Source organism: Pleurodeles waltl, chromosome 7 (genome assembly GCF_031143425.1).
Source record: "Pleurodeles waltl isolate 20211129_DDA chromosome 7, aPleWal1.hap1.20221129, whole genome shotgun sequence".
Lineage (NCBI taxonomy): Eukaryota > Metazoa > Chordata > Amphibia > Caudata > Salamandridae > Pleurodeles > Pleurodeles waltl.
Window position 1 is genome coordinate 930,473,502 of NC_090446.1, and position 23,879 is coordinate 930,497,380.

The window sequence follows — 23,879 nt, forward strand, 5'->3', positions numbered from 1 at the left end:
AACATTAAAGCATACATGATGATGTTGGATTTAAAGCCAGGACTAGCTGAAGGTGTTGCAAATGACATGGGGTGACTTGGCTGGCATGTCGCATTGTTACTGATTGTGCACTGCTGCGATGCCTCTGCATACCTGGAGACCACACTGCTGTAGATCACTGTATTGACTGTGCAGTGTTTTAGTGTTTATGCTGTGAGTCATTGACGAGCTAAGCTACAGCTTATGACGGTAGGAATGCACACAAATATTGTATGTATATAGCAATATAGTCTACTAGTCACTATATTCCCATGAGCACGGTTCCCAGGTGCACTGGCAAATGATGCTGCCAACGAGCATTCTGTCCAAATAATTCAACGTGGCTCTAATGTCCTCCAGAGGAAGGACTGGGGTGGTCCAAAATGAATGCTAATGGAACAATTCATACCGAAGGTTACAACAATCAGTTTGTGGATTAATACGATAAGGATACCTTTAACTAAGAACAAGTGTATAACCACCATGAAATGTGTAGAAGATTAATAATGAGAAGAGATTCATGATAAAAGCAAGAAAGCATTAAATGGTTTTTTTCCCCACACTGGAGTCATGTTGAATTATTTGGGCAACACACTCACTGGCAGCACCATTCGCCAGTGCATGTGAGTGAGTACAGTGACCAACAGAATGACTGAAAGCGTCTTTGGTTTGAGGACACACCCAGTGAGCACGCCAAGACCTTGAGCAACTTGCTTACATTCAAGACCTTTAAGGAGTGCACAGGGATTTAATATTTGATATATAGCAATATAACCACACAAAGGCAATGTTGGAAACAGCAATGCACGATCAAAGAAAACAACAGATCTGTAGGCAAAACGAAACTCACTCACAAAAATTCAGTTTGGTTTATTTCGACTGATAATGGGAACACATGGGGAGTTGAAGGTGCAAAAGGCACAAGAATATAATATTTTAATAACAATATTGAGGAACCCGAAATGTAATGACAAAGACAACAGAGGCAACACATGTAGAAAAGGTCTGCCATCCAAAATGCCATCAGAAGGTGAGGGAAATTCCCTAGAATATGTAAACAATAGACCGAGGTTCGGGCTATCGCAGGGAGAAAAGAGGTTACAAAATGGAAAAAGAAGTTGAGGGAAATCCCACACCAGAACACTGAAAATCACTGGTCTGTGTCTTCGGGAACAGGAAAACAGTTGCATCATGGAAAGTGCAGGGCAAAAGCCTAAAAGCAGAGCAGTCAGGTGGCACACTGGCTGCGTGGGGAGCCTCTGACCAAGCAGAGATGTGAAAGATGCCGCTCCATCTCCCTCTGCCCCATTCTGCCCTCTCCACAACCCACCGTCTCTGGCAGGACAGGTCCCAAGAGTGATAGAATAAACAGGCGAAGGTGATAGAAAGTGTGACATTTCACCTCTGCTCGTGGGTGTCAAGAACAGCAATCCAGCAGGGTACAGTGTGTGTGATTTCTATCAATATCTAATGACGATTCTGTACAGATGTGTAAGGGGAAACACGTGTGATACCTCTACTTTCATATGCCTTAGCCAATGTCTCCCCAAAGGTAAAATGATTAAGATGTCATCCCCCCTCCACAAGGGTGAGGTGAAAACGAAGCACATTGTCGGAGCCCTCCAAACACCTTCCTTAAGGTTTGATCAAGTGGAGATTCAAATGCATGCACAGTCAAAAATATCTGTTCCCCACCCAAAGCACAGCTGTCAGGACAGGGATATGGTAAACACAAAGTACAATCTCTTCCCCATTCCACCCAACACTGTTCACATAGGGTGACCGCATAAGAGACATGGTGAAATACAGTGTAAAAGGTCTCCTGTTTGTCCCATCTGGTTGGCACTATGCAGGGCAAATGCTATGCTCTTCCGAATTGTCTTGGCAATGTACACCACTCGAACACCATGAATCAATTGAGTAGTACAGTCTTCCTGTTCACCAATGAGTGGGCTTGCATTTCCAGGCACACCTGAACTTAAAATGAAAGAATATCACTCCTCTGCGTCAGAAGTCAAAACCAACATGCTCAAAAGATGGAAATATGTTACAAAAATGATTTTTAAGATAGTCTGTCAAATCAAGCCCAGACAGCTGATAGTAGCAGACCATGCTGGGCACCAAAATCGACTCCATAATTGAGGACTGTGAACTTTCAGAATTCAGACAGGGGCACCAAAAATAAGGCAATCTCAAAAGAAATTATGTTCTGTAAGATTTACATTGCCTCGAATGTGAATACATGTAGCACATCATAACCCATGAAAGGAATCATTTTGTTGTATGTTAGTACAGAAAATATAAAGTATGTGCACAATCATGGACAATTCCCAACTTTAAAAGAAAATGTATCTCCAAGAATGCTACCCGCCCCCAAAATAAACACACAAACTGCCCTGACAGTAAAATTCCACCCACCAGTCTGCACGACTGAATCTCGGGTGGCAGAAGCGCCAGCAGCGTACAGGGCATGGAGAACTCTTTTTGTAGGTCATTTTCACTTGGTGGGCAGTAAAACTTAAAAGTGAGAACGTAACGTTTCAAGCTGGGAGTCCCAACTCAGCAACTCCCCCTTATTTACAGGGTTACACGTAAATCCCTGAAAGCTGTTAACAGAAGAAGTCTAGTTTGAGAGAAAGGTTCTCTAAAGTAGCGGGCATGTGACGCATGGGGCATACATCTATCTATTCTCCATGCATGCATGTCATACTTCTCCAAGTTGCAGCAACAAGAGATGATCAGCACACCTCTCATGGTGGTAGCTTGCCTTCCGCATGGGAAGAGAACAGCGTCTTTATATGTATGCACAGCAAGAATGGTGCAGGATCAAAATCTTCATGTCTGCATTACTGCAGACATTGTGGAGCAGCAACTTTCCAATTGTAGATTTTTTTGTGTACTACTGTTACCATCTCCTCCTCCCCTCACATCACATGGGCTACTTTGTTAAGTGGCAAACTACCTGCACTTTTCTGGATTCTCTATTTCTTGTTACTAAGGGAGTGGGAGCTCTCTCACTCAATACGTATGCTCTTCCTCCCACCAGGACCCTCATCAGACAAACAAACCCATATTGAGCAAAACGATTTAGTGCAAGGAACGTTGTGATTCTCTCAGGATGCTGCCTGGAGCCCTCCCTCACTGTAAGAATTCCGTCTGAGCCTGAATGTGAGAGACCTGCAGCACGGGCAGCAAGAGCTGGAAAGCATCCTGGACGTAGGAGGCACTGTTAGAAGCCTGTGAAAGAAGACAAAAGAACGCAAGGGGTCACTAGTAAATCTGCCATTCACAATCTGAATTCTGTTTGATGAACACCCTGCAATTAAGTATGGTGGAATATCAATCTAACACTCAGGTAAGTGGTAAAGCAACTGCGGCCTGGCGCATCGCGCCACAGTCGATATTATGTGAACTTGATGAAAATATGAAAACAAAATTGTTCGTGATGAAAACAAAGTAAAATACCTACGGAGCAAAGTCTGTTAAATATAAATGCTTAAGAAATCATATTCTGATCCATGTCTGACAGAGGGCAAAAGCAGCACCAGAATTGTCTAAGGGGTTCAGGGACTTGGATTTGAAAGGAGACTTTTAGGTTGCTTTTTCAGGAACAAAATGGTTCTGAAAGAATAAAATGGACGCACAGGTGTTAGGTACCAGACAAGGACGCAGGCTAGAACTAGAAAAAAATAGTATTAAGAAGGTAGAGGGTCTGGGAGTACAGTAAAAACAGATAACACAAAGACGTGTTAAAATATGCCACTAGGACAGAGGTTTTGGCATGATGAGCAAGAGGCTGGTTCTTTATATAGTATACCAAAATGAGGTATACTGTGCAAAGAGTCCAGTGGACATAGGCTTACTCTAGCAATTCCATTCCCAAGGTGCTATTTAAGGGGGTAGTGTGGTCGAGCAGCCTTAGGCTTATCAGACAGGAGTGTTAGACATTTACCATAGGCACACAGTCAATAAATGAAACACATGACTAGATAAGGAGATCAATATCAATTTATAAAAATAACAGGGATCTTTAAATATATCTTTGGGCAACAGAATGAATCCAATCAGGTAAGCACGTTTTGCTAGAAAAAAACCTTTACAGGTTTGAAAAGTCAACAGTGCAATTTTCTGAAGCTGCAATGTCACCCTAAGGGGGAGAAAACATTAATGGCAAAAAGGTACTACAAAGCAACTTAGAGGACTAATCTTCCAGAGTTAAGGTGAGTATGGGGCAGGGTTTTAGCCCACACCAACATGTCACCTCGGGCAGCACTGGGGCGGCCGGGTGCAATGGTGCAGTTCAGCGTCGGGTGCCCCATGGAAGTCAATAGGGATCGGTCCGGTCACAAACATGCTGCAGGTAGGGACTGGTGATCAGTCTGGGTGAACCAACAGTGGGGTTTAGTTCTTGCGATGCTTGGGGATGTATGGACACCAGTGGTCCTGTTCTCCTGGGTCCAGGGCAGTCAGGTGCAGAGGCTTCTAGGACTGTTGAGTTTTTGTCACTGGTGACAGTTGCATGGAGGGTGCCTACAGAAAGCGGCTGCAGGAGTGGACTGGGGGTCCAATCCGACTGAACCAACAAGTGTCAGGAGGATCGGGGATGTAAGGACACCTGTGGTCCTCTGCTCCTTGGTTCAGGGCATCTGGGTGCAGTGAACTGTCAGATTTCCGTCATCCGAGGCGCTCATTGGGGGGGGGGCTGTAGAATGAGGCTGAAGGCTGTGGCCTGAAGGGTACAGAGGGAAGACCCACGATGGACTTTGTCTCTGCAGGATTTGGGGACCACAAAGGCACTGTGGGCCCACTTCAACTCAGGCTATGGGGCTCGGGTGCAGTGGTACTGTCCGGTATCAGGTTCTGGCAGTCCAGATTCCACATAGTGTCTCTTGGGGTGCCTGCAAGATGCAGGGAAGCAGTTCCTGGATCTTGGGTGAAGGTTGGCAGTCCTCCCGGGCTTTTGGAGGGACAGGCAGCTCCAGCACTCTAACTACTCATTTTCCCACCAGTCCAGGTGCCAAATGGGCCCCGGGTAAAGGGGGTCACATCTGCTCTGAGGGAAGCCAGAAATGGATACCAAGGGTGGTGAGCACTTTGAAGCCCCCTGCCTTGGAATGCAGCTTTTCACGTCATCCTGTTGGGAGGGGTGTGCCAGAATAGGCTTTATTCCTCACTGCCCAAGAGTGGAGGATCTCACTCTTGGGTTCAGAAAAATGTCTGTTGATGGTAGGGTGACTTAAACTAGTCGGCCAGTACATCAGCCGCTGTTAGGTTTTTCTAAGGTGCACTCTGGGTGCATGTATTAATAAATACACCACTGGAATCTCATAAGAGATGTTTGATACCAAACATCCCTAGTTTCAGTGAAGCCATCATGTAGCTGCTGTGTGCCATGTCGTGTTTTCACTTTTAGATGCACCAAGACACGCAGCCTGCAATGGCAGTGTGGACGAGTTAGATGTGGGGTCCCGGAGGGTGGCACAATACATGCTGCAGCCCTTGAAGCCCCTCTTAGGTACTGATGCCCTAAGTAGCTGGGGTACCATTTTCTATGAATTTACAGAGGGGGGAAAAGGTATTGACAACTGGCGAACAGTTGTAAAGTTCTAGGGAAAGAGATCTGGCACTGGGGACCTGGATAGCAGGAACTCAGTGCACATTCAGTCAAAATTGCATCATATACTAGCCAAAAAGTGGGGGTAGCCATGTCAAAAAGGAATGGTTTCTTACCTGTAACTCCAGTTCTCTCGTAGGGGTATTTCCATGATAGTCATAAGCACTGAATAGTTCCGCGCGCCTGCGGGGACCCCGGAGCACTGTAGTGTAGTATATTCTTAAGTGCAATCATCAGCTCCTTGACAAAAAAGGTCTGTGAAAAACACTTAAGAATAACAATGTGCAGCCTATGTGAACAGCTACACAGGCCAAATTGTTAGAAGAAAAAACAGTTGTAGTGTAAATTTCACGTTTAAACCTCTATTTATTCTATAAATACATAAATAAATACATTCTCATATTTTATTTACACCTCTCATGAGAATAAAACAATGTAGGGCAGTGTAGCCCATAGGCTGCCATTATACAGAATGAAAATAGAGCTGTGCCTTTAAGAAAGTAAAGTCTTCCTGTTTCCCATCATGCACAGCAAAAGGCAGTTGCCTCAGTTCTTTTTTGGAGGCTATTAACCTGACATGAAGAAAAAACAAAACATTTGTTGGAGTACCAACCTCCATAATATTCATATTCTATGTCAACTCCACCGGGGAGGAGGGAGGGTTGCTTATGACTATCATGGAAATACCCCTACGAGAGAACTGGAGTTACAGGTAAGAAACCATTCCTTCTCTCGTAGGGGATTTCCATGTATAGTCATAAGCACTGAATAGAGTAGCAAGCCCATCCCCATAACCGCGGTGGAGTAGATATAAGAATACTGAGAAAAACATGAATCATGCAAACAAATTCTTGAGCAAAGCCTGTCCAACCTGAGCATCTGCCCTAGCGTCTGTATCAAGGCAGTAATGCTTAGTAAAGGTATGGACCGACCTCCAAGTGGCAGCCTTGCATATTTCTGCCAAAGGGACATTTCTCATCAAGGCTACAGTAGCTGCTTTCCCTCTGGTAGAGTGGGCTTTTGGCCTACCACCAAGGGATTTGTTTGCTAACTGATAACATAACATTATACATGAAACAATCCACGTGGATAAAGATTGTTTAGATGTGCCCAAACCTGTTCTGATTGGGCCATAGTTAATAAAAAGCTGTTGTGATTTTCGTAAGCTTTTTGTCCTGTCCAAGTAAAATTTCAATACTCTCTTTACATCCAGAGAGTGCAGAGTTCTCTCAGCAGGAGTAGCTGGATTCTGAAAGAAAGTCGGTAATGAAATTGTTTGGTTCACATGGAAGTCGGAGACTACCTTAGGTAGAAATTTTGGATGAGTTCTCATTACCACTTTTGCAGAATGAAAAACCGTGTAAGGTTCCTGAGCGCAAAGGGCCTGGATTTCGCTGACCCTACGCGCTGACGTGATTGCCACCAGAAAAGCAGCTTTCCATGTGAGATGCTGCAGCGATGCCTTGTGTATCGGCTCGAATGGCGTCAGCATCAGACGTGATAAGACAACGTTCAGTTCCCATAGAGGAGAAGGCTTTCTAATGGGAGGAAAAACCTTCTTTAAACCTTCTAGGAAATCCTTAATAATCGGAATCCGAAAAAAGGACGTTTGTGAAGGACTCTTTCTGTATGCCGTTATCGCCGCCAAGTGAACTTTTATTGACGACAGTTGTAAGCCCGATTTTGCCAAACTTAACAAGTATGGCAGGATAGATTGTTCTCCACAGGAAACCGGGTCAATGTTGTTGTGTAAACACCAAATGCAGAATCTCTTCCACTTGCTTGCATAGGCTGATCGTGTGGAAGGGCGTTTTGCTTCCTTCAGAATTTCCATACAGTCCTGAGGTAGGTTCAAGTGTCCATATTGCACTAGCTCAGGAGCCATGCTGCCAAACTCAACGATGAGGGGTTGAGATGAGATATCTGCCCTCTGAACTTCGTGAGAAGGTCCGGACGATATGGTAGCCTGATGTGTGGTTTGAGTGACCGGTAAAGAAGGTCTGGGAACCACCACTGGCGTGGCCACTCCGGAGCAATTAGGATCATTTTGGTCTGAGCATTGGACAGCTTCTGGAGGACCGCCGGAATCAGGGGAAGCGGTGGAAAGGCGTAAAGAAATGCTCCTGACCAGCTTATCCACAGGGCATTCCCCAGTGTCCCTGGATGGTAATATCTGGAGGCGAAGTTTTGGCATTTTTTGTTTTCTGGGGTTGCGAATAGGTCTGTAGAGGGGGTACCCCAGAGTGCGAAAATGGAATGAACGACGTCGTCGTGTAGTACCCATTCGTGGTTCTCGTTCATTACCCGACTGAGGGCATCCGCTTGAACATTCTGGATGCCGGGCAGGTGAGTTGCCACTAGCGACAGGTTCCTGGCTAGAAGCCAATGCCAGATTGTCTGAGCCTCTCTGGATAAAATTCTGGACCTGGTGCCTCCTTGTTTGTTCACGTAGTACATAGTGGCCACGTTGTCTGTCTGAAGAAGGAGAGTTTCCGTTCTCAGAGAGGGAAGGAAGGCTTTGAGCGCAAGGTGGACTGCGCGAAGTTCCAGCAGGTTGATGTGATAGAGACTCTCTCTCTGTGACCACTCGCCTTGGACTCGAAGATGTTCCATGTGCGCCCCCCATCCGAGCAGTGACGCATCTGTTACGATGGTTTGAGATGGAGGCCGTTGTTGGAACGGAATCCCCACCAAGAGATTGCTGGGTAAACACCACCACTTCAGGGATTGTAGGGTGTGAGGAGAAAGAAGGACTTTGTTCTCCCAATCGTCCCTCAGTTGACACCACTGATCCTCTAGATTTTCCTGCAATGGTCTCATATGGAGGCGAGCATTGGGAACCAGATGGATACAAGACGCCATCGAGCCCAGTAGAGAAGCTATTATTCTTGCAGTGGCTTGAGGTCTTTCCTGCAGTTGTTTGCACTTTTGGAGAATCGATAACCGTCGTTCCTCCGAAGGAAACACCTTTCCTAGCCTGGTATCTACAATGGCCCCTAAGTAATGCAACCTCTGAACAGGTGTTGCTGTAGATTTCAGAAGATTGACTTGAAGACCAAGTTTTTGTAGCAGTTGTAGAGTCCATTCGAAATGCTGCTGAGCCTCGAGACAGCTGGAGGCCTTTATGAGCCAATCGTCTAGATAGGGGTAGACGAATATTCGCTGTTTCCTCAAGTGGGCGGCTACTACCGCCATGCATTTGGAAAAAGTTCTTGGCGCTGATTTTAGGCCGAAAGGTAGAACTGCAAATTGGTAATGGCGTTTTCCGACGGTGAACCTTAGGAATTTTCGGTGTTTCTTGGTTACTGGGATATGAAAGTAAGCGTCGCAAAGATCTATCGCACATAGCCAGTCGCCCTGACGTAGATGTGGGTAAATTTGGTGTAAGGCTAACATCCTGAATTTTTCTTTGCGAATCCATTTGTTTGCTGTCCTCAGATCTAAGATGGGACGAAACTCTTGTTTGTCTTTTTTCGGTACAAGGAAATATCTCGAATAAATCCCCTTCCCTTGTTGGCTGATGGGAACGGGTTCTATGGCTCTTTTCTGCAATAGGATATTGACCTCTAACTGCAGAGCTTCGAGATGGTGGTTGGCTGTTTTGGGTGGAACAGATGGTGGAGAACTGGTGAATCTGAGAGCGTAACCATGTCTCACAATATTCAATACCCAGGCGTCTGTTGTGATGCGTTGCCACTCGTCCAGATGATTTGAGATACTTCCCCCTACCGGAGTGGGTAACGGAGGAGGGGGAAGCAAAGATTCAGGGCTTAGACGTGGGAGCTTGTCGAGGTGTCTGGGTCTGAGGTGTTGAACGACCCCTTGTCGACCTTCTGGAGAAGCCCCTCTGATGCTGCTGCTGCTGTTGCTGAGGGCGTGAAGACGTCCAATGTGGAGCCTGATACCTGTGGGTGAACAGTCTTCTTTGATATGGGCGGAATCCTTTTCGCTGTTCTTTAGGTCGCTCCATGCCTACCGCTTTCAGGGTATCCAGCTCCGACTTCATTCTGGCCATCTCATCATCGGCATGAGAGCCGAACAAAGTGGAGCCTGAGAAAGGCAGGTTCTGTATCCTCTGCTGTGCTTCGGGTTTAAGCGATGTAAGCCGCAGCCATGCATGTCTCCTGAGCGCTATACCATGAGCATAGTTATGTGCGGATAGTGTTGAAGAATCCGCTGCAGCACTTATAATCTGGTTAGAAACCATAGCTCCCTCGCTCACGACACGACCTCTAGGAAATCTTCCCTTTTGTCCCTAGGGAGATGCTCCGCGAACTGCAGTATAGAGTCCCAGAGGGATCGATCATATCTCCCTAATAAAGCAGTGGCACTGGCTGCTTTCATGGTGATGGATGCCGTCGAGCATACTTTTCTTCCTGCAGCATCGATCTTTCTACTCTCTTTGTCTGGGGGAGCAGAGGAAGACGGTGACGTCGAATGCGATTTCTTCGCTGCCACTATAACTACCGAGTCTGGTACTGGGTCCGACCTCAAGAATAGAGGATCTTGCTCTGGTGGACGGTACTTTTTAATGAGTCTGGAAGGAGCAGACTTTGTTGTAGCCGGCGTCAGAAAAATGTCCATTGCTGGCTCAATAAGTGGAAGTAAAGGTCGTGAAGATGTCCTTTGATGCAAGGTCTCAAAGATCACTGATGTCGATGGGGCCGGAGCTGCTAGCGGGATATTCAGCTTGGTTGCCCCTCTTACTAAGACCTCCTGAAATGTGTTGACATCATCTATGGGAGACACTCTTGGGGACGGTGAGTCCGATAAGGTTGGAGAGTAGTCTCGTGTGGACGATGAAGAATGTCCATGATGTGATTCCTGACGACGGTGCCTAGAGGTAGATGTACGCCTCGAGGAATAACCAGAACGCCCTGCAGATCGCGTTGGAGTCCTCGGAACAGGTTCTGGAGGAGGCGCCGGAAGAGGAGCCGTAGGTGTTACCGGCGTCTGTGGTAACGGCGACTGCCTTTGCGAGAGCTGTGGCGATGCTGGAAGTAGGATAAGCGAGGCCGAGGATTCCGAGGTTGTATAAACCCTTCTAGGCCTCTTAGATGGTCTTCTCGACGTCGAAGCACTCCTTGACGTCAAACTGCGGTGACGGCGAGTGCCTCTAGACGTCGACTCGTCTCGCCGCTGAGAACCTCTCGACGACGAACCTCGACGTCGGTGCAGTGACAGTGAACGCCTCCGACGGCGAACACTCTCTCTCGACGGCGATCTCCCTCGCCGTGTGGACGGCGAGCCCGACTCGGATCTCCTTGGCGTTGACTGTGTTCGCCGTGTCGACGGCGACCCAGATCCTCTCGACGTCGGGTGTCTTCGCCGCCTCGACGGCGAAATAGCTGTCGACGGCGAACGATGTCTTTTTCTCGCCGGCGAAGCACTCCTCGATGGCGAACATGTTGGCGCCGTTCCCTGCTTCGACGTCGACGCTCTCGACGTCGTCGGAGATCTATGTCGTTTTTCAGCAGGTCTGGAAGGAGTCATGGAGGAAACAGGTTGAGCCCTGGTAGAAGTCTGACCTTCTCCTCGCTCTGTAGTGGAATGGCCACTTTTTCTCCTGTCCTCTCTCGCCTGAAGTCGGATCTTCTCTCTATCACGAAGGGTTCTTCTAGAGAAGGTTTTACAAATGTCACACGACTCCGGTTTGTGGCTGGATGGAAGACAAATTATACAGACCCTATGTGGATCTGTTTTAGCCTTCTTTCTTCCACAAGAAGGACATTTATCAAAAAGTGAAGGCATTTCTAACTAGAAAAACCTCAAAATTCTGTCAGAATTTAACAGAAATCAGTAGAAAATGATCACTCAAAGGTAAAAACGTCGAGTGAAAATGAAATTCAGAAGATATTTCAATGAATTTCTGTCACAAAAGCTTTTGTGAGGTAGAGCTCAATGCTTCAGGGTCCTGTCAGCAGGAGCCGGAAAAAAGAACTGAGGCAACTGCCTTTTGCTGTGCATGATGGGAAACAGGAAGACTTTACTTTCTTAAAGGCACAGCTCTATTTTCATTCTGTATAATGGCAGCCTATGGGCTACACTGCCCTACATTGTTTTATTCTCATGAGAGGTGTAAATAAAATATGAGAAGGTATTTATTTATGTATTTATAGAATAAATAGAGGTTTAAACGTGAAATTTACACTACAACTGTTTTTTCTTCTAACAATTTGGCCTGTGTAGCTGTTCACATAGGCTGCACATTGTTATTCTTAAGTGTTTTTCACAGACCTTTTTTGTCAAGGAGCTGATGATTGCACTTAAGAATATACTACACAACAGTGCTCCGGGGTCCCCGCAGGCGCGCGGAACTATTCAGTGCTTATGACTATACATGGAAATCCCCTACGAGAGAAGGGGCACTTTCCTACAATGAATGTGTCATACATTTGAAAGAATAGCTTTTGTTAGGATTACATGCATATACACTGGCCTCAATCATGCTCATAAACCTTTAAAAACAGGGTGGAGACTAGAACAATGTTTCAGTGACAGGAGGGAATCTCAATGGGAGGGACTGGCAGGCATTTAATTTATCGGCGAATGTTCTTGTAATATTATTTTTTTCCACAGGAAACAATGTGCTGAGTTTGTGAAGAGATGTTATTTCAGGGAATGTTGTCATTACATAATTAATTGTCTCCCTGCAGAAGAAAGTGTAGGAGCTGTTGTGAATTTTTTTTTACTGAGAAATGTGTAACTCTGGACTATCTGGAGCTTTTTGTCAAAGAAATGTTCTGAAAAAAGAAATTCTGGAACGTGGCAAAACCCTGCTTTTAATATAGTGCACGCATATGCAACCATTATTGGCTATGATCCGCATTCTATATTTCATTTCTGATACTGGGATGTTGGTGCAGACAGCATTCCACTCGGGATTTTTCAAATCGTTTAATTACGTGACTCCCTTATTCTTTGAAGTCTTTACTTCGATTTTATTGTGACTCGTCATCCATGTTAAACGTGCTTGGGTGGGTTATAATTTATATGCATTTGATCGGACTCCACAGTGCCACTCCATATAAGACTTTTACCACCCATTGGTGCCTCCAAAGCCAACAATTTTAGGTAACCCTGTTTGCAACTGCCTTTAAACACTCTCCCAGCTTTATGCCATTTGTAGCAGATAAGAATTTTCAACATACCTCTAAAAACACTCCTGTGATTAACGGGTTAAGAACATCCGCCTTCTCCTTCGCCTGCAAGCAGTAAACAGAAATATTAAAGCAGAACATACAAGGGAAAACAGTGGCAGATGATAAACTGGATCTGCAGCTTTCTGAGAATAGCGTGGCGCGCTGCAAGACTCAAAATAAGAGCGTGTCTGAGACAGAGAGCATATATGTGTATTACAGACGGGGAGTGAGAAAGAAAAAAACCGAGAAGAGGATAAAAGCACCAGAGCGAACAAGGAGGAGAAAAAGCATTAGCGAGTGAAAAAATGAGAGCACAGGAGTGAAACAGAATTAAAAAATGAGAGCAGAGGATGTCTTCTTATGACAGAGAGATAATAGAACGATGATGTGAATGGGAGGAGTAACGCAAGGCGTGAAAACCCCGATTTGTTTATGAATACTAAATGTAGCCTCTGCATAGCCTGCCTAGGTCTACTCACATTCTGCTCTCCGATTCATAACCGAGCGTATTGGTTAACAGCGAGACACCCTATGATTTGTGCGATGTACATTTCCTTAGAGCAAATGCGTCAGTCACAGTTTCTGACAATACACCTCTAAATTCAAGAAAGAATTACGCAAGTTGTTGCTAAATGATTATGTTTGTGTACCCAGCAACCCCTAGCTCATGCAACTCCAATGCGTTCTTCAGTCGTAGTTCTTAAAGTAAAAGTATTGATTAGAGAAAGATCTAATGAAAGGGCTGACTGCCAGAATTAGCTATGGCTCCTCCCGGTACCTTCAACCTTAATTTCTGTTGGGCCCAGATCCCCCCCCAGCACTCTGGCGTTTTCAACCTCCTTCCCAGAAGTCATGGCTGCTAATCTCCTACTGGAAAACGTGTTAAAACAGACTGTGTTTAGATTGAGGGTCATATGGCCAAAATCTTCAGCGAGAACCCTACTCTCACTCTGCAGTGGGTCAAGCTGGCTTCTGGTTGTCTCCAGCTACAAAAGATTGTGCTAAGATGGCAGTATTATTTGGAATGAAGATCCTCATTTGGGAAAGTCTCTTTCACATTATTCGCCGGATACTCATCCTCATCTTGCTTCTGGCATGCTGCTCAAAATGTTGCCATTTCCCTAATAAAACATGTTCCATTTCTGTGCTGTGGTTGGCTTTCCTTTGTGTGTCAAAAAGACACTTATATGGAAATCACTGTGTTTTCTAAATTATACCAGAACATGAAATTAATGGAACACCCTGTCTTCCATGTAGGAAGGCAGGCTGAGCTGAAAAGAAAATATGAATTACCCCAAACCCTTCTGTAGCCTGTAGTGCTGTAGATTCACATTCTTTGCATACTCCTGCCACCTTCTGTTGGGTGAGGAGAAATGCAAGTTGTTTTCTTTGTAGATGTCTAACAAGAGCTTGTGGCTCATCCCTTAGTCCACAATGTACAAGGGCAAAGACTCCACCTCATACTGTTTTTCCCACTGAGGAGGTGAGTACTGTAATTAAAGCATAGTGAAGGTAAACAGAATATATGTACTGTGTATTGTGAGTACCAGCTGGTTAATGTGAAAAAACTGTGAATCAGCATTTGCTTCAGGGGAGGGGGTGAATATGAATCTACATCACTTCAAGCTGCAAACAGATAGCTAGAGGGAAAGTTAATATTTCTATTTGTAGCATGTGTTGCGGCAGATACACCTACTTTGAACACACTTTGAAGCAGAACCTATTAAGCGTAGGGTACCAAGCAGATGATGACATTTGAAAGAAGGTTCTTAAAACAGTTAGGGCCTGATTACAACAATGTGACGGATATACCACCAGCCGTATTACGAGTTACATAGGATATAATGGACTCGTAATACGGCTGGTGGTATATCCGTCACTTTACTGTCACTTTTGGAACGGATTAACACCTCCTCCAAAGTTGTAATCGGGCCCTTAGTCTGTTGATCTGCTTGAATCTCAACACAGTAATGCTTAGTGAGCATGTGTGTTGACCACATAGCAGCACTGCTAATGTCTGCTATTGGAATGTTACCCAAGGCAGCTCCCTTGTTATGAGGGGAATATGCCATAGGCACTGCATGTATTGTGTACTTAGCTTTAGTACAGTGAGTTTGAATATACTTGATAATTCATGTCGTTATGCCCCATTACAAAAGACGTTTCCTAAGTGAGACTTCGCGAAGGAAAATGGACAGTCACTCAGTGCTGCAGATGGATTTTGTGATATCAGTGTAATGCTTCAGTACACTTTTGACGTCAAGTATGTGTGTGTGCGCATGTGTCTAATGCTCTTTCCGCCACTGACTGGGAAAAATATATGTTCTCCGTTTTGCTTCGAAGTGTTACTGGAGTTAAATGAGGATGAAACAAAGCATATGTTAATACTGCCTTTCACAGATGTAGCAAGTAGCAGATGATATCCTTAACAAGCACTTCAAGTGGCCTACGTGTTTTTCTAAGTAGTTCAGAGCAAACATTTTCCGGATTGCGTAACAGGTGCATATGGTGGATTTATGTGCTTCACGCAGGTTTTGCATACACTAAATTTGGAAATTTAAGGTAATCAAGTCCTAACATCTCAAGTGGCAGATTGCTAGTTTCATCTCCCTAATATTGAAGTTGCCCCTTGCACAGTCTGAGGGGGGCTGGTCTCAGTGGCAGCTTTTTATGTAGATGGAATTACAGCTCTAGAAGCATAGGATACCATGGCTGCCTTGGCCAAGCGCCACGCCCAAGCTGGGGGTGACAAAAATAAGGGTCTGGATGTCTGCCTTATTTCCCTCATTATGTATGGGACCTGAGGAAGTGGAGGGAAAAGTGTAAGCAAAGATCCCTGATCAGTTCATCCAAAACATTTCCATTGGACTTAGGTACCGATTGGCAAAGCTCTGGCATTTTGTGTTTTTTCGAAGGTGACAAATAGATTGACCATGGGTGTACCCCATTTTTGAAAGTTGTAGTAAAGTACTTGGCAATTCATGTCCCATTCGTGGACTTGTTGATGCGTTCTGCTTAGCAGCTGTGCAGAGTCATGGTTCTCTACAGGTAGATGTGCCTCTAACAACTGAATGTGTTTGTGAACGGCCCAATGCCATTTTTTCTGAGGTAGTACTGAGAGCTGGGTCAAATGAGTCCTGCACTGTTTCTGGATATAGTAAATAGCAGTCATGTTGTCTGTCTTTAGGATTACTGTTTTCCCCTGAATGATGATGTAGAACACGTTGTGTGCAGTTAGACTGCTATAAATTCCAGGTTGTAATATGCTGATCATGTGTCCATGTGATCTGGATCATCATGTGGTTGAGGTGTGCCCTCAAATGGATAAGAAGAGCATCCAATGGTTGCCTGCAGTGGAGTGCCGAGAAATGCTCTGACCAGTAATACGTTCTTCTGTTCCACCATTTTAGACTTTGATGCACAATGGACTTCACCAATACCAGAGCGTCTCACTGGCCCTCTGCTAGTGACCACGGCCTTGTTAGACACACATGTAGTAGTTCACATTAAGCCATCACCCCCACCAGTTTAATTACCACTGTGGCTGTAATTGGGCAAGATGAATGAAAAAAGGCAGCAACCTCTGAAATGAAATAACCCTCTCCTGGTTTTTTGTAGTCTTTCCCTGATGAAGTGCTTAGCGTGGCCTCTAAAAGTGGTTGAGATGGAGGGATTGAAGATGCAAAACTTTCAAATTGACAGAGAACGCCAGGTTGAACAACAGCATGTTGAGTGTGTGCCACGCATCGTTAATGGCTGCTGCCCCCAGCCAATCGTCCAGGTACGGAAATACGTGAATGGCATTGCGATATATGTGCTGCCACTTTCAAGCATTCAGTGGATACTCAGTGGATACTCAGTGAGCCGTTGTGACCCAGAATGGGAGAAGTTTGAACTGGCGGTGTTGTCCGCTTACCACAAAATGCAGCTAGTCATGATTTGCCAGATAGATGTGGATAGTGATGGGGAAGTAGGCATCCCTGAGGTAGATTATCACCATGGAGTCCCCTCTGCAGACGAGCAGAATGATATCCTCCACAGTGGTTATTTTGGAATGCTTGAACATATTGTAACGGTACAATGGCCTGACGTCTAGGACAGTGCAAAGAGTTTCAACCTTTTTGGGGGGATGAACAAGTAAAGGAACTCATTGGCTAAAGTGGTGTGGGGACATCATATTAATGGTACCTTTGGGAAGAGCACCTGTACTTCCTGCTGCAATACTCTCAGATGGTCTTGATTCACTGTGTGCAATGATGTGGTATGTTTTGTTGTGTGAAACACCAGGCTGTACTCCTGCTGTACCACAGGAGGAACCATATGCTCAAGATTATTTCCTCCCATAACAGAAATAATAACCTTATTATCCCTGATAGGTATAGTGTTACTGGGGGCGGGGAGGATGATGGGTTAGTCTTTCTTTGGAGGTAGAGACTCCCTCACTGGAGCCATCTCTATCCCACCTCTGCTATTTCCATGGCAATCACCCCTGCAGTAGGATTTGGATGCCTGGCCTCCTTAAGATAAGTGGTGAAGTCGTAGCCTTGGTGCACCTCTGGTCTGCTGCCTGATAAAAGCAGGCTTGGGAGTTTGTGTCAACAGGGCACCCATGTCCTTAGCAGTCTCTTCTTGATTTTCGCAAGCATACTGTCTACTTAATGGCCAAACAGCTGCTCTCCATCAAATGGGACACTAATAAGGTGCTATTGCACCTCAGGCCTGAACATAGATACCCTAAGCCACACATGGAGTTGCAACATGATGCTGATACTTTAATGGAGGCAATGTCAGCAGAACCTAGGCTTGTTCATATATCCACAAAAGAGATAACTGTCTCCTCCACAACAAGATCCTGTCCCTTTCTGCAGTATGTCTTTGGAAGGTGTTTGAACAACTCCTCGGTCTCCTCCCAGTGATATTTATCGTACTAAGAGAGCAGTCCAACAGAGTTGGTGATTCTTCACTGGGTGGCTGACGTCTACCTACCCCTGCCATTCCCTTCTTTGCTTCTCCCTTGGCGCCTCGGTGCAGGCTCCTTTCGTGTGCAGAACCAAGGAGTCTGAAAGGGATGTGCCCCTTGATGAAGGCTGGGTTGTCTGAGACAGGCTTATGCTTCTTTTTTGACACTCGTACCGTGCCTGGGTCCTTGAAGGTTTTAGTACTGCACTTGATCATATTTTTGTTCAGTGGCAGGTACTGAACAGATATCTCAGTCTTGAAGAGTTTCTCCTCCAAAAAGTCATCTGCCTCCTTAATGGCATGCAGGCTAACTTTGTGGTGGTGTGTCGTTCTTTCAGTAAAGTGTGAAACGCTGTGGTGACATCTGCGGCTAATAATAGATTATGATACACTGTTCCAAAAGAATAGGGAGAAGGAGTAAAAGAGTCCTGATCATCAGGAGCAAGAGTCCTCACACACCATACTTGGTGTCATGCTTCATCATCGGACAGCTCCTCGTCAGACCGGCGCTGCAATGTCTGACGGGCTCCCCCCGAAGGGGGGCTCTTTGCCAGAGGTCTTTTGTTTGGCCGATGATGCCGCGGAGCCAAGTGTGGGTCCGTGGGGAAAGGAAATACAAGAGTAAAGGATAAAATTGGCTCAGGACCCTCACTAATTATTTTTATTCTTTGATGTTGGGAGATGGCCAAGATTAAAAAATGGCAAGGGAGTGCAAATCGAGGTAATGCTCAAGCACTCACACAAGACAATCGAATAGAGGAAGTCGGTAATTATCCGAAATTCCTTAATATGCGGTCGACATGTTTCGCGTCTTCTTATGGTCCCAAAAGGATCCTATGACGCTTCTTCAGGACCTATTAAATGATTGGACTTCTTCAATTGAAACCAAGGTGAAAAAATGTATATGTATAGACTCCTGCAATCTATCGTTTACAGTCAAGACGTCATCAGTCACTTACTAGGATGAAACAGGACTGGCTTTTTCCTATCAATCACCCATCTCCACTAGAGAAGGGGCTTCATGGGATCACGTAGGCCTGATGCCCGATACACAACAATTTTGTGTATGTGTCGGTGTCCTAACGCAGCACCTACCCTCAGGCTCCGTTCCCGGATGAGGGCGTCAGGGGCTTTAATGGAATAGGGCTCAAAGTCAACATTGTCTTGTGGGTTGACATGGTAATCCTTCTAAAGATCCTCCCTGGATGGCCGAGGCTCTAGATATAGGTTGTGTGGGTCATAGGGGACTTCCTTGATCAGAGTCCCTGTGGTCTGAAAGGACAGATCGCTGCAATGGCGGTGTCTGTAGTCATGGCAAGGTTGGGGTATGACAGGAGGGTATTGTTGTGGGAGACTGGTAGTCTTGTCTCTACATTTCTTCGGATCGGATAGAACAGTAATTCATCTTATATTTGCTCTTCAAAGATAAGCTTCCTTTCTAGCACTGGCTGCTGTGAGTGGGTGTCCTTCTGAAGGGTTGGCCAAGAGAAGGCTCATCCCTGTGGAGGGATGGATTAATATTCTATGCTACCTAACATAATTTCCCCGGAACAATGATGTAGAACACGTTGAGTGTCAGTAGGATTGCTATGAAAACCAGTTAATAATATGATAACCCTGCTGAGCCTGCGTCCAAGGGATCTGGATCATCATGTGGTTGAGGTGTGCCCTTCGATGGATGAGAGGAGCATCCATGAAAACGGTTGCTGCAGTGGAGTGCCAAGAAATGCTCTGCCCAGTAGTACTTTCTTCTGGTTCCACCATTTTAGACTTTGATGCACAATGAACTCCACCAATACCAGAGTGTCTCACTGGCCCTATGCTAGTGGCCACTGCCTTGTTAGACACATGTAGTAGACATGTGTAATTCTGCATGCAACACTATACATTAGGCCATCACCCGCAACAGTTTCAATGGCCATGGAAAGGTCTAGTGCCTTGTTAGACACACATGTATTGGACATGTGTAATTTTGCATGAGGCACTACACATTAAGCCATCACTTCCAAAAGTTTCAATGGCCATGGGAAGGCCTAGCGACTCGATCTAGGTGTCAAGACATTTAATTAAGCCAGCTTTGGGGTAGATTTGTGAGTCAATGTCTAAGTAGATTTCGACTCAGAAAGTTGTTTGTTGATGACCTGAAGCCACGCTGATGTCAATGGGTGCCAAGGATCGGCATCCTCTATGTTTCTTGGGGCCAAGGAGGTCTCCGGAGTTGAGGGTTTCCAGGGCCTGAGCCTGAAGGGTGGTGGCTCTTTTGGCTTGTCTCAGGGCTGTGCTCATCCTCACTACAGACTTTTCCCAAGGTCAATCCTACCTTCACCCCTCCTCAATCTCCCCATCTGTCCAACTCGTGGTCTTGATATTCTAGGTGGAGAAAAGAACTCATATTCAGATGGGTATCGAAGTTGCATTCTATGATGGGCACAATGGCACTCCCTGCGATACTGGATAGTCATTTTATTTGAAATGCCTTGCATGCCAAGCAGGTGGACTCTTCGTACTCTGGGGATAAGCATAGCTTACAGACCCACAGATGACTGGACCTTGGGCATGTGCTATTACAGCTTGGACAAAACTGGAAGGGCATTTTCTTTTCCATAACACCTTCCCCTACATTCATTTGTAATACAACCAGAGCCGAAGCGACCCTCTCATCAATGCACTAGGTGGTTTTTCTATTGCAGGACCAAGGTCCTAGACACCTGGCACCAAAAGAAACAGAGAAAATACTGAGGGTCTTGGAGCTTGAGCTCAACAGTGTGAACTTAATGGTACTGAGGGCTAATGAAGCTCCAATAGCTTGATATCTATAGCGGTTTCAAAGAAAAGCAAACCTCCATACCTAACACTGGATGGCAGGAGTATGCAAAGCACATGCATCTACAGCAACACATGCTACAAACTCTTTGCCTCCTGCCCTGGGCTGAAAAGGTCACAAAAATTGAGTGTAAAGCAGTATTGAGAAAAAAACATGGAAGTCTTTGACTAGAAATGGCAAATTTCTGAGGACAAAAATAGTAGAATAAATTCCAAAAAGGTGTGACTGAGCAGAGCTCAGCGGAGACTCTCTAGCACGACTTGCGGTAAAACATCTGAGGCACTGGAGATTCTCACAGGAGTGTTCTGGGGGTAGAGGTAGCCTGATTAGCTGAAACCTGGTTTGGGTCTTTTTCCTCAAAAAGACATGAATAGACTACTAATGCAATAGGCTTTAGGCCTGTATCCACTATCATAACACTGCTATTGTAATAAACCGGGGACTCCCATCTCTACGACGGGGAATGATTCAAGCATGTGAATCTGTGAAAGTTCCAATACTGGAGTAAAGAGCAGGATCCTTTTTACCAAGCGAGATGAACATTGGAAATGACAATTCACTTCAGCACCATTAATGGAGAAGATAAGCACAATAACCTCAGTCACATTGATCAGTCTAGGATTTAGACAGGCGTCCACAATAACAAGATCATCCCCTAGTGGCTAATCAGCTAACCAGTGTTCAATTAGTGTCAGTAGACCCAAATGGGACTGTTTCTGATGGGGCTGGGACACTTTGTCCTACCCAGTAATCCCACTGCTCAGCTAGGCCAACTGAGAAATGTACTGTGCTTTAGGTCCATGCCCATCCCTAGCCCACACCCAGGCATTTCCTCATGCAAAGCGTGGGTGATACAATGACATCACATCATCATGGGTGTGTCACCTACACACTGAGTAAGGTGTTCCTACAAAGTATGGAAACCAGTGCGCACATGCTGCTGGGCTGCAGTGTGCTGGGCTGTTTGGCTCTCTACAAACAGATGTGCATTCCCTGAGGAGAATGACAGATCTGTCTAACTCGCAGCCTAGTATTAGTAGGCAGCAGCTGCATAGCAATTCTCTTTGCTGTGGTGTCTGTCTCTCCATTCAAGGCTCTTTAACAGTTCTCTGTAAATAAACCTGCAAAGCTGATTTATTCTCATACCATATGAAGCCACTGCAGTCATTGGGTTCCCGTGGGTTGTCTCTGTAGGGGAAATAACCTGATGCACTAGGTCTTATGATAATTCACTTCACAGTCACTGGGGACTTCAAGATGCCACATGTGCGCTTCAAAGGGATAGTACTGGCAGGCAGCCACAGAATGTTAAGTGACATAGATCAGGAATGCACCCACGGACATGTGGTACACAATTACATTTAAAAGAAAGGCTCATTAGACACCACACAGATCAGAAGAATACTGTCTATAAGATTATGCATGTTGCTTATTATTTGTTCTGACTGTGCGTTGCACTTTACTTTGTTAAGGACTTTATTTGCAGCTTTGGGGATTGTGCAGCTGGCCAGCGGGTGATGCCACTGGTAGACATGGCAGAACTAAGAGTGAATGTCAACAACACCACTAATGGAAATGGGAGGTGCCAGGGGAAAAAGGAGGCAGTATACATATTTTGGGCACCTTATTTTTATTTACTTAGTTATTTTACAATTAAGTACTGCAGCTAAACAACACTTGACACAAGATTGTTTGAATGTATTTAATGAAGACTTTTTCCCCAAGCTAACCACTACATATTATGTGAATTTATTGTTGTCTTTTTCACTAACACGTTTTTAATCAGAATACAAATCCTGCCCCCTTCAGGTCTTTTTGCAAGGCACATACATGATTAAACCCTTCCCATCTGAATTTATTTTAATTGTACCAGTTTTATGCTCGGATCCTTCATGCTTCTAAATCAAGGTTCAACATTGTGATCCCGGGTGCCACACGTTTTTGGAGCATTTATAGTTACCTGCCTCTTAAACTACATCGGGTTAATCTGATACTGTTTTGAGTTGAATTCGGTGCATCAGTGTACATTTCAGGCCATGTTCCCACAAGGGAGGTGACTGTGTATTTTCCTTCATTCCCTGGGTCAAAAGAGCATGAAAACTTTGAACAGCGGTGTCAATGACATGTGAGACCACATGGTTTTCAAGGAATGAAATATATGTTTTAGAATTAAGTGCTTTTTGTCCGTGATCCTGAAGATGGGAAGGGTAACGTATACTGTTCATTTAAAAAACAATGTTGCAGTTTCCCTCCCAGGCGTGTTCTCTTAAGTGTAGACAGCGGGAAGCCAAAACGAGTCCTTATGTTTAAAGGTTAAACATATGAGGCGGGTGCCTCACTCCTGAAAGGACTCTTCTCTTAGCACGATCTGCTGCAGTGCTTTAAAGTGTTAGAAACAGGTTGTCAACATTGGAATCGAGTGTTTGCTAATAATGGGACAACAGTACCAACTGGAACTTAAAAAAAGATCAAGAGGGAAAACCTGGGACCCGTTTAGGTAGGAAGGACACTACAGTGCATACAAAGGTATTCTGTGCACAATGGACATCCTAGGAAAATACAAGGTTTGACTGCACTCTCTGAACTGATACATTACTTTTGTTCCAAAAAAGGTGAGGGATAAAACTGCAAAATCCTTTCCATGCAAAAGTGTACATACATTATGGGTAGAGCAGAAGAGATGATCTTTAAATTTTGGAAAGCACTTTTCAGCGTGTGTTGGAAGTCAAGTAGAAGGCTGGACAATGACCTGAAAAGGACCTAACTGTGCAACCCATTTAAGGAACATTTGTAAGCTTTTTAGTCATGATTTATCTTACATTTAATTTTACAAGGGTCATCATATTCGTTTTTGGCTAATAAATAAAATAGTATTTTTACGTTTTATAAACTGATATTTGGGAATTTACAACACAAGGTGGTGCTGCAACTCCTGATCCTAAAAAATTTTCTGGTGACGCAAATGCCACAAACACCTTTTTATTCAAGCAAGGAGTAGTAAGGTCAAATAAGCATTTATGGTATACGTTGTCACAGTGTATACGCAAGCAAGGGACTACACTCTGCAGGTTTGAGAATGAGGGGTGAGAATATGTATGTGACTGCTTGTTGTACTGAATCATCACGACTGAATCTTTGTTATTTTTGTTTACATAGTTCTTTGCAAGATATTATGTACTGTAGTCCCAGTCAGAGATAGGGGGAGGGCTTGTTACAGTAGGCAACATCCACCGTCTGCCTCATGACCATAGCAACTTTAATCATCCCAAAATGAACTAATACATTTTAACTGAGATCGTATACTGTGAGGGCTGCATTGATC

General features: G+C 44.9%; 1 protein-coding gene across 2 annotated transcripts in view; it reads right to left on the minus strand.

Annotated features, from left to right (window-relative positions):
- Positions 1 to 873: 873 nt before the first annotated feature.
- Positions 874 to 23,879, minus strand: part of FAM114A2 (family with sequence similarity 114 member A2) — a 181,221-nt gene continuing 158,215 nt past the window's right edge. For both annotated transcript variants that reach the window (XM_069199606.1, XM_069199605.1), the window contains exons 13-14: positions 12,784 to 12,837; positions 874 to 3,255 (exon numbers count right to left, since the gene is read on the minus strand). In XM_069199606.1, the coding sequence (XP_069055707.1) occupies positions 3,157 to 3,255; positions 12,784 to 12,837 (153 nt within the window). In that variant the 3' untranslated portion in view covers positions 874 to 3,156. The remainder of the gene's footprint in view (positions 3,256 to 12,783; positions 12,838 to 23,879) is intronic.